The sequence below is a fragment of the Erythrolamprus reginae genome, chromosome 3 (assembly GCF_031021105.1).
Source record: "Erythrolamprus reginae isolate rEryReg1 chromosome 3, rEryReg1.hap1, whole genome shotgun sequence".
Classification (NCBI taxonomy): domain Eukaryota; kingdom Metazoa; phylum Chordata; class Lepidosauria; order Squamata; family Dipsadidae; genus Erythrolamprus; species Erythrolamprus reginae.
Window position 1 is genome coordinate 49,033,598 of NC_091952.1, and position 12,903 is coordinate 49,046,500.

At 40.1% G+C, this 12,903-nt stretch overlaps 1 protein-coding gene across 4 annotated transcripts in view; it reads right to left on the reverse strand.

Annotated features, from left to right (window-relative positions):
* KIF21B (kinesin family member 21B) overlaps positions 1-12,903 on the reverse strand; it is a 101,148-nt gene that overhangs the window by 14,473 nt on the left and 73,772 nt on the right. For 3 of the 4 annotated variants that reach the window (XR_011558536.1, XM_070745158.1, XM_070745159.1), the window contains exons 22-28: positions 12,652-12,817; positions 12,077-12,137; positions 11,578-11,635; positions 10,858-11,063; positions 9,102-9,176; positions 8,829-8,942; positions 7,574-7,612 (exon numbers count right to left, since the gene is read on the reverse strand). Coding sequence is in view for 3 of the 4 variants with exons in the window: in XM_070745158.1 (XP_070601259.1) it covers positions 7,574-7,612; positions 8,829-8,942; positions 9,102-9,176; positions 10,858-11,063; positions 11,578-11,635; positions 12,077-12,137; positions 12,652-12,817 (719 nt within the window). In the remaining variant the exon portion in view is untranslated. The remainder of the gene's footprint in view (positions 1-7,573; positions 7,613-8,828; positions 8,943-9,101; positions 9,177-10,857; positions 11,064-11,577; positions 11,636-12,076; positions 12,138-12,651; positions 12,818-12,903) is intronic. The other variant, XM_070745160.1, reaches the window with a different exon arrangement.

Here is a 12,903-nt window from a genome sequence, read left to right on the forward strand (position 1 = left end):
AGGCATGGGGGAATTGAAATTTTCCCTCCCCCCTAGGCTTATAGAATTTATGCATGGTATGCTTGTATGTATGATTGGTTCTTTAAATTGGGGTTTTTAAGATTATTTTTAATATTAGATTTGTTCACATTGTCTTTTTTATTGTTGTTAGCCACCCCGAGTCTTCGGAGAGGGGCGGCATACAAATCTAATAAATACAAATACAAATACAATATACAGTAAGATCTGATTTTAATAAGTTTAGATTTCTTATATATTGTATTATTGCCTTTATTTTTGTTGTGAGCCGCCCTGAGTCTAGGGAGAAGGGCGGCATAAAAAATCAATCAAACAAACAAACAAAAATAAATAAAATAAAATAAACAGCATTGCTATTCCACCCATTGCTCTCCTCAGATCTTCAAAACAGAAAAAAATGTGTCTCTCTAATTGCCTTAAATTTGCCCTTCCCAGTTCTCTCCTTTTGTATCCCTTTTTCCATTCTGTACTGGGACTGAGAGAAACTGGACAAAAGTGGCTTCAACTCTGTGCTGTAGATTAATGAAATATGTCACTATGCTATACATAGTGCAAAAAGTGCATACAATTTTGTGATCAGAACAGAATATTCACAATAGGAGACGGGAATATAATGCAAATTTTTTTAAAAGTATTTTGTAACAACAATTTTGGCTTTAAAAGATACAATTTGACTTTGGGGTTAAAGTGGAAAAAAGAAAGTCCTGGACTCTGGCCCAGAAAAAGAGATTTTTCTGGAATCCTTAGAAAAGGAATAGGAATTGAAATTCACAGAAAATATATTCTCAGTTACAAATAAAAACAAGCAACATATTTTAATGTTTTTCACCTAATGTTGTGTGTGTGTATGTCTATGTGTGTCTGTGTGTGTCTCTATGTGTATGTTTTGAGATATGTTGCTGATATAGTTCCCATGCAAAGGGGCAGCTTCAAGATCAGACCTATTATTACTTATAATTACATTGCCAGCAGAGGTGCGTTGCTGCCAGTTCTAACCAGTTCGCCTGTACTAGGGGTGGAAATTTGCACCCGCTTGCCAAACCGGCAGTGATGGCTGGGTGTCCACACCCCTGAACCGGTTCTCTGATCGCCGTGGCTGGCAAAGAACCCTCTGAGCATGCATAGAGGCTTCTGTGCAGAGGGTCATTTGCGCAATATGACGGGCACTTCCATCGCGATGTGAACCAGTAGGGAAGGTAAGTGGAATTTACCCCAATTGACATTCATGTATCTAGACAGTTTTCTTTGCTTACAGACTTCAGAAGTGGCTTGACATTGTCTTTTTCCCAGAAATGAGAGTGTCTAGCCGTGACCCCTTAATACAGTTCCTCATGTTGTGGTGACTCCCCAACTATAAGTCTAGTGCCAACTCTTCCAACAGAGCTTTAAGATGATTGGCAGGAAGGCCAGAGAGAGATTCCCACTGTAAGCGCCTGATTGGTTGGATTGTAAAAATATCTTCCAAGGCTCCAGAATAGAAGCTTTAGCTCCTAACACCATGTTAGGAACTAAAGACCATGGGAAAAGACAAAACCAAATTTGTCTTTTTCCATGGTTTTGACAACCTCTGTGAATCGGTCATTTGACCACCAAAGGGGTCCCAAACCCCAGGTTGAGAACCACTGGTCTAGCCCAAAGTCACACAGTTAATTTTTTGCCTAAATCAGACCTAGGACTCACAGCCTCTCAGTGTCTAGCCTGGTGAATTTAACCACTACAACAAACTAGCTCTCAGGTAATCCTTAGGTGTAGTAATATTTATTAAAGTAGTATTCTCTTTTTGTGTGTGTGATGTAATTCAAAGGCATCTGTTACAGCCATAGAGTTGCTTTGACATGCTTCCCTCCTGTTCTTGACTTGAGAGAAAATTTTGGTGCCCCTGCAGTGCACCCTTTCCATATACCTCGTATTATGAACTTAATTGGTTCCAGGACGAGGTTTGTAAGGTGAAAAGTTTGTAAGACGAAACAATGTTTCCCATAGGAATCAATGGAAAAGCGGTTAATGCGTGCAAGCCCAAAACTCACCCCTTTTGTCAGCCGAAGCACCCATTTTTGCGCTGCTGGGATTCTCCTGAGGCTCCCCTCCATGGAAAACCCCACCTCCGGACTTCCGTTGCCAGCGAAGTGCCCATTTTTGCACTGCTGGGATTCCCCTGCAGCATTGCAAAAACACGGAAGTCCGGAGATAATGTTTCCCATGGAGGGGAGCCTCAGGGGAATCCCAGCAGCGCAAAAATGGGCGCTTCGCTTGCAACGGAAGTCTGGAGGCAGGGCATCCCAGTGGCGGTGGCTTGGGTTTGTAAGGTGAAAATAGTTTGGAAGAAGAGGCAAAAAAATCTTAAACCCTGGGTTTGTATCTCGAAAAGTTTGTATGATGAGGGGTTTGTAAGACAAGGTATCACTGTACTTGGAACAGATCTCTGTTGCACGGTTATCTGTACCATTTTAATATGTAACATTCTGAGGGCTGTGATTGCTGTCCTGTTTCACTGAAGTTCTAAACCCACTCAACATCATCCATCATGTGAAAAAAGGCTTCCAATTGGCATGCATAAATGATTTTATTCAATTCACTGTAATTTTTCTTTCTTTTTTTCTGCCGCATCATCAACTGAGTGAATTTTCTTGTTTAAATTCCTTAAAACGGTATACCACCTGACTGCTGGCAGAAAAAAATAAGAGAGAGTTCTGTGTCCTTTGGCTGCCACCTAGAGGTAAATCCTGATATGAGTAGCAGAGATTGAGATGCAGTTACTGGATAAATCCTAAATGTGCTTTTTCCAGAGAAAACTGGACTTTATGGGTTTTCCTTTCACTTCTCATCCTAGAAGCACAGAAAGTCCAGTTGCCTCTTAAAAGAGCACTTTAGGGACAACCATAACCTGGATGACTGAGAATCTCCACAGATATTTACTGGGTAAATGTTGGCAGAGCTGGAGCTTCAGAATCAAAATTTTCATGTGGGAAATATTACGTGAGGAAAAGAAAGGAGGAACCAGGACTTCTACTGGCTGCAAAAATACTTGAGTTGTTCTTTTCATTACAATTTCAATTATCTGTGTTAAAGCCAAGGATGAGCTGCAACAGGTGTCTCCAACCTTGGAAACTTTAAGCCTGGTGGACTTCAACTCCCAGAATTCCCTAGCCACCTTTGCTCAGAGGTCTTCTGTACTTTGCTGGCTGGGGAATTCTGGGAGTTGAGGTCCACCAGGCTTAAAGTTGCCAGTTAGACAGTTTTAAAGCTCCATGCCTCTTAAGCTGACCTTTAAAAATGGCCACAGAAGCCCAAATAACAGTAAGCCTCACACTCAATTGCTGTAGAGATGCAAAGCCCAACTACTACTGAAAAGGGAGGAAGTCCAACAGCAAATGTACAGGAGAAATTGTGCAGGCTAAAAACCACCACCTAAGTTTCAATCAACAGTCTGTATGGGGACAGATATTCTTTGGCAAGTAGGAAGGCATGTATCACATGGCCAGAGAAAAAAGACTCAACCACAATCTCTTGGTTTGAAAAGGGGTAGAACTTAGGGAAGACAGGGCCAGAAGCTGTAATGAGAAAAGGAAAAACATATCATTGTTCTTCTCAATTATTTGATAGAAGTGGAATTTTTAGCAAAAAGGATTTTCCAAGTAAGGGGTAGAAGGAGCACTTGCTAAACATGGATAACTATTCCTTATTGGAATAGGAAAAATGGTATAGCTAGAAATATTTCATTTTTCTAAACAACTATAAGGAATTGGATCCAATTGTTCATGCATAGTTCAGACTAGGCTGAAAGATACTAACATTTATTTAGAAACTTACTCTAATCTGTGTTATTAAATTGCACCATCTCCCATTTTATAAAAGAGATCACACCATTTGTAGCAGACCATTGCTACATTTTAAGTAGTTTGTCAGCTACTGTATATTGTAAATTTGGGCAATGTATAATCTGTCTTCTATATCCTAGGTCACCAACTGGTGGTCCGCCGAGAAATGTATTTCTGTATTTCTCTTATGAAGTCCAGCTGAAATTTCCCGTGCGACTCGCATTTCAGCTCTTTGACTCCCATGGACAGTCTGGGGTCCATCAAGCAATTAACCTGGCCTTAGCTTTGCTAAGGTTGACTGTGGCTGTTTCTCTCTGCTAACAGTGTTGCTGTCCATTGCGGACACTAGATCAACATGAAAATCTGGGTGGAGGAACTGCCCCGGGATGACCAAAGGGCCAGTCCTGTTACTTCCACAGCTTGAAATATAGAATAGAATAGAATTCTTTATTGGCCAAGTGTGATTGCACACACAAGGAATTTGTCTTTGGTGCATATGCTCTCAGTGAACATAAAAGAAAAAGATACATGATGGGACTGACTTTCCCACCAACGTCAGCAAGCCACCATCAGTCTGCCTGTCTTCGTTTCCCTTCACTCAGATTAACCAAGTTTCTTGAGGAAAGGAACACAAAACAGGTTTCGAGGCTGCGTGTCTGGACATAGAAACATAGAAGTCTGACGGCAGAAAAAGACCTCATGGTCCATCTAGTCTGCCCTTATACTATTTTCTGTATTTTATCTTAGGATGGATATATGTTTATCCCAGGCATGTTTAAATTCAGTTACTGTGGATTTACCAACCACGTTTGCTGGAAGTTTGTTCCAAGGATCTACTACTCTTTCAGTAAAATAATATTTTCTCATGTTGCTTTTGATCTTTTCCCCAACTAACTTCAGATTGTGTCCCCTTGTTCTTGTGTTCACTTTCCTATTAAAAACACTTCCCTCCTGGACCTTATTTAACCCTCTAACATATTTAAATGTTTCGATCATGTCCCCCCTTTTCCTTCTGTCCTCCAGACTATACAGATTGAGTTCATTAAGTCTTTCCTGATACGTTTTATGCTTAAGACCTTCCACCATTCTTGTAGCCCGTCTTTGGACCCGTTCAATTTTGTCAATATCTTTTTGTAGGTGAGGTCTCCAGAACTGAACACAGTATTCCAAATGTGGTCTCACCAGCATTCTATAGACAAGGCGCTTTCTCTCACAGAGCAGGGAGGTAGGCCTGAAAGGTGATTGAGCCTCCCACCAGTAGTCTGTGGAATTTAAAATTCTGAGTTGGGTGGCCCCTGAGGTCCAAAATGTTAGAGACTCCTGTTCTATATCATGAAGTGTTTATAATTTTATGTTTAAAGTTGACAAATGATTTTTACATTTTTTGTCTTTTTAAAATAGTTTCTCTTCTGATACTGGAGTAAGATAAGAACATGGATTCAAGAAATAGCAAATTCGCAAACTGAATTTAAACCAGAAATGTATCTATTAGGGATCATTAGAGCAGTGTTTCCCAACCTTGGCAACTTGAAGATATCTGGACTTCAACTCCCAGAATTCCCCAGCCAGCGAATGCTGGCTGGGGAATTCTGGGAGTTGAAGTCCAAATATCTTCAAGTTGCCAAGGTTGGGAAACACTGCATTGGAGGACAATGGGCTAAAGAAATTCATTATCTCATATTATGTATTCTGACAGCATCCGGAATAGTCTTTGCACAAGCATGGAAATCTGAAAACAGTACCCCGGACAATATGATAATAAAAAAATAATGGAATGCACAGAACTGGTGAAATTGATGTTAGAATTACAAAACTGTAATTATTATATGGTGTGGGAAAAACTATACTGCTCAAAAAAAATAAAGGGAACACTCAAACAACACATCCTAGATCTGAATGAATGAAATATTCTCACTGAATATTTTGTTCTATATAAAGTTGAATGTGCACAACAGCATGTGAAATTGATTGTCAATCAGTGTTGCTTCCTAAGTGGACAGTTTGATTTCACAGAAGTTTGATTTAACTGGAGTTATATTGTGTTGTTTAAGCATTCCCTTTATTTTTTGAAAAAAATAAGTAAATGTTTATATAAATGTAAACATAAATGAAAATATTACTCACAGTGTAAATGAGATGGAATTAATATCTATATATAAATAACCAAATAATTGTCGATGTCACAGAAATGAAAAATATGAATGTGTATATAAGTTTTTAATGTAAAAATTTAATAAACAAATTTTAAAAAATAGTTTCTTTTCCAAAAGGGGACTGGAACAGTTGAAACCTCTAGCCATACACCTCTACGCTACAAGGCCTGGAAGTTTTACTATAGAATTATCTTCATTTCCCCCCTCCCTCCCACCCAATATCAGGGGTGAAATGCTCCTGGTTTGCTCATGATTGTTGGTCGTCAAAGAGCTGGCTGCGAAGGAAGCGCAAAGCTCCGCCCACCTGCCCGGATGTTGCCATTTGGATTCTTTTACCCTCTGCGCATGCACAGAATGCTTAGCGCATGTGCAGAGGGTAAAACAACCCCAATAGTAGTGTCTGGGTGGGTAGGCAGAGCCTCACGCTGCCTTCACGACCGCTCTCCAACGACCGATAGGCATGAATGAACCGGGAACACTTCACCTCTGCCCAATATGCCACAAAGGTAGTAAATGTTCCCAAGCCCTATCTAGGCTTGGGTTAATGACAGGATTCCAAATGAAACATCTGGTGGAAGTAGGTGGGAGCAGCAGTAGTTACTAAGCAGTTAAACTAAGGCAGGAGGAAAGGCCAGAAAATGTATTCTTAGAAAGGATATTTGAAACTTCCAGTCTTTCACCCAAACTGCTATGGAGTTTGTTACCCATTGTTTTGGAGGGAAGTTTGGTGGCTGCAGTGAACTTCTGCTCTGCAGAACAGAAACAAGCAGAGGTTGGATAAAGATCAACAAAGGAGAGGGCAAATTTTATATTGATATTGTCAGCTGATTCAACAATAGAGTGTGTCAATAGGGTGTCAACTCAGCAGAACAAAAAGGCTTTTGGGGCAAAAACAACTGAAAGCTTCAGACACGTGCTGTTAGTTTAACTAGGACTTCCATACAGGATGGGATTTTAACCCATTACTGGCTGGTGATTTTAACACGTATAAGAACAACGATTTGGAAGAAAGCATGTGAGTGAGATAGGTAGTCCTCAACTTACAACTGTTCCTTGAGTGACTGTTCAAAGTTACAACAGCACTGAAAAAAGCAACTTATGATTGTTTTTCACAGATAAAATCATCGCAACTTCCTGATGGAACTATGATCCACATTTATGTCAGTCGCAATATCCCAGGATCTTTTTGCGACCTTTTGATAAACAAAGTCAATTCATTTAACAACCAGGTTGCCAACTTAACACCTGAGTGATTCACTTAACAACTGTGGCAAGAAAGGTCGTAAAATGGGACATTCACTTAACCAAGCCTCGCTTAGCGACTGAAACTTTGGACTCAGTTGTGGTTGTAAGTCAAGGCCTACCTACCCGTGCATTCCAAGCCACAGGAAATGGACCTGCAACATTCTTTAGTCAGCTGGAGGTATTATTTAGCACTCATCAGAAAGTAGAAACAGAGGAAGGTAAGAAATACTAACATCAGGGTCTGGTGACATGCAGGTTTCAAATGCAGGAAGAGAAAATAAAATGGGAGGGGAAGAAAGCGGTCACAGGAGTTATATAATAAAACAGTAAGTTTTATACCTCAGCACCTCCGAGATAGAGGAATCACTGTCATCAGACCTAGGGATAGAAAATTAGCAGGATTATGGGTAATTAACACCAGGAGAAAGAAAAGCAGCAGTATAAAGTCAGAAAGGGGGGAAGTTTGTTATTGCATCCAAGCTAGCAGGGCAGATAAAAAAGATAGCAGGCTGCAGAGAGAGAGGGCTCAGGAGGAGAAGGAGTATGAGCAGAAACCACCTGCAATTGGAATATTTTCTCACTCACTAAACCCTTGATATTATACACAAAGCTTTGAAACTTGCTTTAGGAAAAAAGGAATGAAAACTCTTAATGATGTTAAATTATTTCACACAGGTGTGGAGAAAGACACCAGACATACAACGCAATCTACCAAAGTTGGTGGTTAACACCTAGTGGTCAACCTTTGAGCAAAGTACATTGTGAGACTTCCTCATGAGGATATGATCACTGGGCTGTCAAATTCCCTCTACAAATGGCTGTCAGTTGTGTTTCTTGTACTGCTTTTATTTTTAGCCACTTAAGCTAAAGTTGATCTATACTGGACATTAGCTTAAAACTCTAATGGAACATCACCAGTTTTTGGATGCTACAATTCCCCCCTCTCATATGTCAAGTGTACACAGGCTGATATTTGGAAAGCAGAAAGCATATGCAACTCTTGCCCTGCTAACAGAGCAAATGAACAGCTATTTGTAAGATGCGTGCAACCCAAACCTATGTTGAAAAAATAAACTTGCATCCTCTCCACATTCACGTGCAGAGTTTTGAAAACAAGAACTCCTGGCTGTGGGAGGCTGCAGACACAATTTGAAAGAGATTTCATACTTCCTAGCAACCATCTAAATACACTGAAGAGAGGCAGCAATCATTTAGCAATGGAGACATTATGGAATGTATAGAATTAGATGCTGGTCCTGGATGGGGAAATGGTATATCTGTTATTTAGGTTTCTTACATATTTGGGGAAGTTCCAGGGAAATCTTGTCTGGACATTGCTGGTAAATGTCCTGATTGCTGAAGCAGAGAGCTAACTCCAGTGCAAATGGGATGACACATCTCCAGGTTTCCCCCCCCAGCCCCCCCCAACCCGAAACAACAACCCAAAACAAAAAAAATCCCTAAAGTTTTTCAGTATTGGGTAAAATGGAAAATTAGGAGAAACTTTTTTCTTTAGAGCCAGCAGCTATAACCATAAATTCTTCTCTTTATCCTTGGGAAATGAACCTCCTCCGAATCTCATAGTTAATCTTACTTGTCTAATGCAGAGCCCTGGCTCTGGTTGCTAGTGAGCCGAGAGAAGACATTGCGGTCATTGCGTGGTCTGCTGGGAGGGGATGAGGGAGGAGTGAATCCAACATCTGGATTTCTAGGCAAGAAAGAAAGAGGTGATGATTTACTCTGATTGGAGGCTGGTTTGCTCCTTGCAAATCATCTCTCACCACTCTCAGATCCTGTTCCACCAAGCAAGTCAACTGGATGACAAGGAAAATAAAATATATTGAGGGGCTCCTTCTTATGCACTTACCTGATAGACTGGCCCCTGTCATACGACTTCCTCCTTGTCAGGGGTGATGTGTCTGTGCCTCGGGATTGTCGAGGGCTAAAAAGGGGGAAAACAACAGAAAATATTCTTTGCAAAATTCTCTTCTTGGAATGAATGAAGTGCTAAATGCCTGGGGAATCATTTGCTTCAAAACATTCCTAGTGTCAGGATGGATAGATAGGATGTACATAATCTTCTTGCAGATGCAAAGATTTTAATGAGGGAGCATATGGGAATATATGATCTCTCAAAACATTTGCAAAAACAAATGTCAAGGAACTGAAACAGATTGAGAATACTTCAGTTTTCAGTACCTTCCATGTTTGCAAGATCCCTCATATGTGTAGAAACATTTATATTTATTTTAGTACCTATACTTATCCTTGCCAATTAGTAATGATGGAGACTAATATAGGTTACGTCATTTGTATAAACTAGGTTTTCTAAATGTCCAGCAGCCACATCCTGCAGGAAACGGTTCCTGCTCAGACTGCACAATGCTTTAATTTTGACTCTAAAATGAGGCTTCAGAGAATATGGGACATCGGAAAAACACCTTTGAAGAGTGTTTGGAAACTTCAGATCGTGCAGAATGCAGCTGCGAGAGCAATCATGGGCTTTCCTAAATATGCCCATGTTACACCAACACTCCGCAGTCTGCATTGGTTGCCGATCAGTTTCCGGTCACAATTCAAAGTGTTGGTTATATCAAACAAACAAACAAACAAATAAATCTCTCTGCAACTCTTTTAAAGCAGTTGCATCTTTTCCCAATATCCTGTGACTACTGCTTGAAAGGAAAACTATGGCTGCTTTGAAGACTGGAATGTAGAGATTGGGAGATGCTCTCTGAAGAACCTTTTGGTAATAAAAGCCAAAGCAAAGCTCGTACTTTCTCATTAGGGCACTCTACGTTTTGAACCAGTACCGGGTGAAGCTGCTAGCTGATTGAGGATTGTTGAGATGGTTTCATAAAGATGGTGGAATCTAATGAGTGGAAGACTTCTAAGTTATTGTTAAAATTTCTGTAAAGTTTGCAGTCAATACAAAAGGCCTGAACTCTATACACAGATTGTTGTTTTTTCCTATTTCTTTGGCTCCCTAACTACTACCATCAAGAAAACCAAATTTTGGGTTGCTAAAAGGATGAATCATATATTGGCTTACACAAAATAACACTGAAGTACTGGGCTCCAACTTTTCAGGCCAATAGCATCTCCATTTCTCAACATGCAAGAGAACTTACTCAGAGGTGGTTGCCTCTGTAAGAGCCACAGTGATGCAATAGTTAGAATACAGTATTTCATGCTCTGGCATTTTACTGCCAGCAGTTCGATTCTGAGCAGCTCAAGGTTGACTCAGCCTTCCATCCTCTGGACAGAGGTGGGTTCCTACCAATTCTAACCAGTTCTTTAGAACTGTTAGTAGCTCAGTGATGACATCACAGAGCTGGTTCTGTCGGTGTCTCCATGGGTGCCGCCATTTTGGATTTTGTGTCTGCATAGCTACTTTTTGCTTCTGTGCGGAAGCTATTTTTGGACTGCTGAAGATGCATGCACACGGCACAACCCTGAGCAAACCAGCAGCAAAAGGATCCAGAAAATCCCCCTTGGTAAAATGAGGTCCCAGACTGTTGTGGGCAATATGCTGACTCTGCAAACCACTTAGAGAGGGCTGTAAAACATTACAAAGCATTACATGTCTAAGTGCTATTACTATTGTGATAAGTAGGACTTACAATGTGCTTCCTCGGATAGGCAGGCTGATGGTGCGAGAGACTTTCTCCTTATAATAAGGATCATGGATAGAGAATCCAACACTGTCCTCTTTGATTTCCATGAGAGACGCTAATGACTTGGTGATGTTCTTAGTGGAGATGTCCAATGTGGGCCCCAGGCACTCTGCAGATACAGCTTTCATCTGACCAGAGAGTTTAGGCTCTCCCTAAAACAAAGTCACAAAAGACCCAAGTCAGACAAGGGGTATTAATTAGCTACTTGAGCATTCTTCCCTGGATGAATTTTGTAACAATCCTTATTAGCTGGGTAAAATGCAGCACAAGGCTTAGATTTAGATTCAAGTAAGATACAATCCATAGTGATCATCCTAAATTTTGTGGAAGGATGCAATTAATCTCACATCATTAAATTGCTGAAGAAATTTTGGTCTAAAGACAATAAAGAAAAGGGACATACAAATAGATAAGGATGAATATTTAGTACTAATTAGGAATTATTTACCATCCCAATTTAATGACTGAGTTTTTCACAATTAAAAAGCGGTAAAATTTCAAAACACAAAAAAACTATCAACTAAAATATAAATGAATATGTTTGGCAACTAATTTCTAATTTAAAAGAAAGCTTATACTCTCACTGTTTAATTGAAGAGCAGCCAGATTTTTGCCAAGACATATGACACCTATAGCCACACTGGCCAAATGCAATTTTCAACTTACTCTGCACTTGAAGTCATCTTGACTAGCAGAACCTTTCATGAAGAAAGACTGGGAAAAGCTGCAGGACACAGAAAGAGATCTTTAGTACATGCAATTTTTCTATAGGAACCTATAGAGAATCCAAGGGTTGGAGTGTGAATGCCCCAACAATGGAAGAAGATGTTGGATAACCATTTGTCTGAAGCAGTGTAGGGGGTTGGACTAGAAGACCTCCAAAGTCCCTTCCAACTCTATTATTCTATTACAGTATATTCTAATCCCAAAGAGACTCCTCTGAGTGCAATACTCAGGCTCTGATTTATTCATGTCACAAGGACTACATGCTGAATTGGCTTTTTTTGTATAAAAAATAGAGCATAGGGATTCTTAGATGTCTGTAAGCTAATTCACTGGTCACCAAAATTAATTTCCATTTCTCCCATTTTTTAAACACACACACACACACACACACACACACACACACACACACACACCTCTTGCTTTCTCTGAGGATACTCACCTTCCCTCTGAAGCCAAACTGAATTCTGAGACTTCCTCATCAGTGCTGGCATAACCATTTTCTGTGCAGAAAAGAAACCAAATTTGAATCATATCCATCAGCATTCAGACATCTGCACTGCTTCTGTACCAGAAATATATCTAGGAAAATGTCTCTAGAGCAGGGCTCTCCAACCGTGGCAACTTGAAGACTTTTATTTATTTTATTTTAATTTATTTATTTTGCCCAAAACACAATGAGGTCACCGGGGATATACACATAGTACATCAATCAATGGAAGAATAGAGGAGAAGATGTAGGAATAATATAATAGAAGAAGAGATAGAGATATAAGAATGAACACAGAACAAATGCCCTTTCAAATTAAAACAAACCTTGCCACATGAACTGACTAATTGAGAAATGTGTTTAAATGTTCAGTTAATAGTTATACTTATCACATGGCAGGCTGGCTATTTGAAGTCTTTGTTATGTATTGATTGTCCTCAAACTAGTCCTTTTGTCACACAGCAAGAAAGTTTTATTGGAGCCTTGCTATAGAAGAGCACTGCAGATAGGTGAACAACAGAACAGACCTTGCTGCACATTGTGAATGAGTGCCTGTAATTCGGGGTGGGATTCTGCTTTTTCTCGCAGGGCATCCAGAATTTGATGGTTCTGAGAGGAGCCAGTCACATCTGTTTGTCTCAGACGTCCTTCCAGTAAGCGGATCTGTGCTTCCTTCTGGGCTACCTGCAGGCTCTATTTTCAGAGATTGGAAAATTAGGGAAGAACCTGATCACTCCACAAGCTCTATTCTCAGCCACACAGAAGGCTATATTACCATA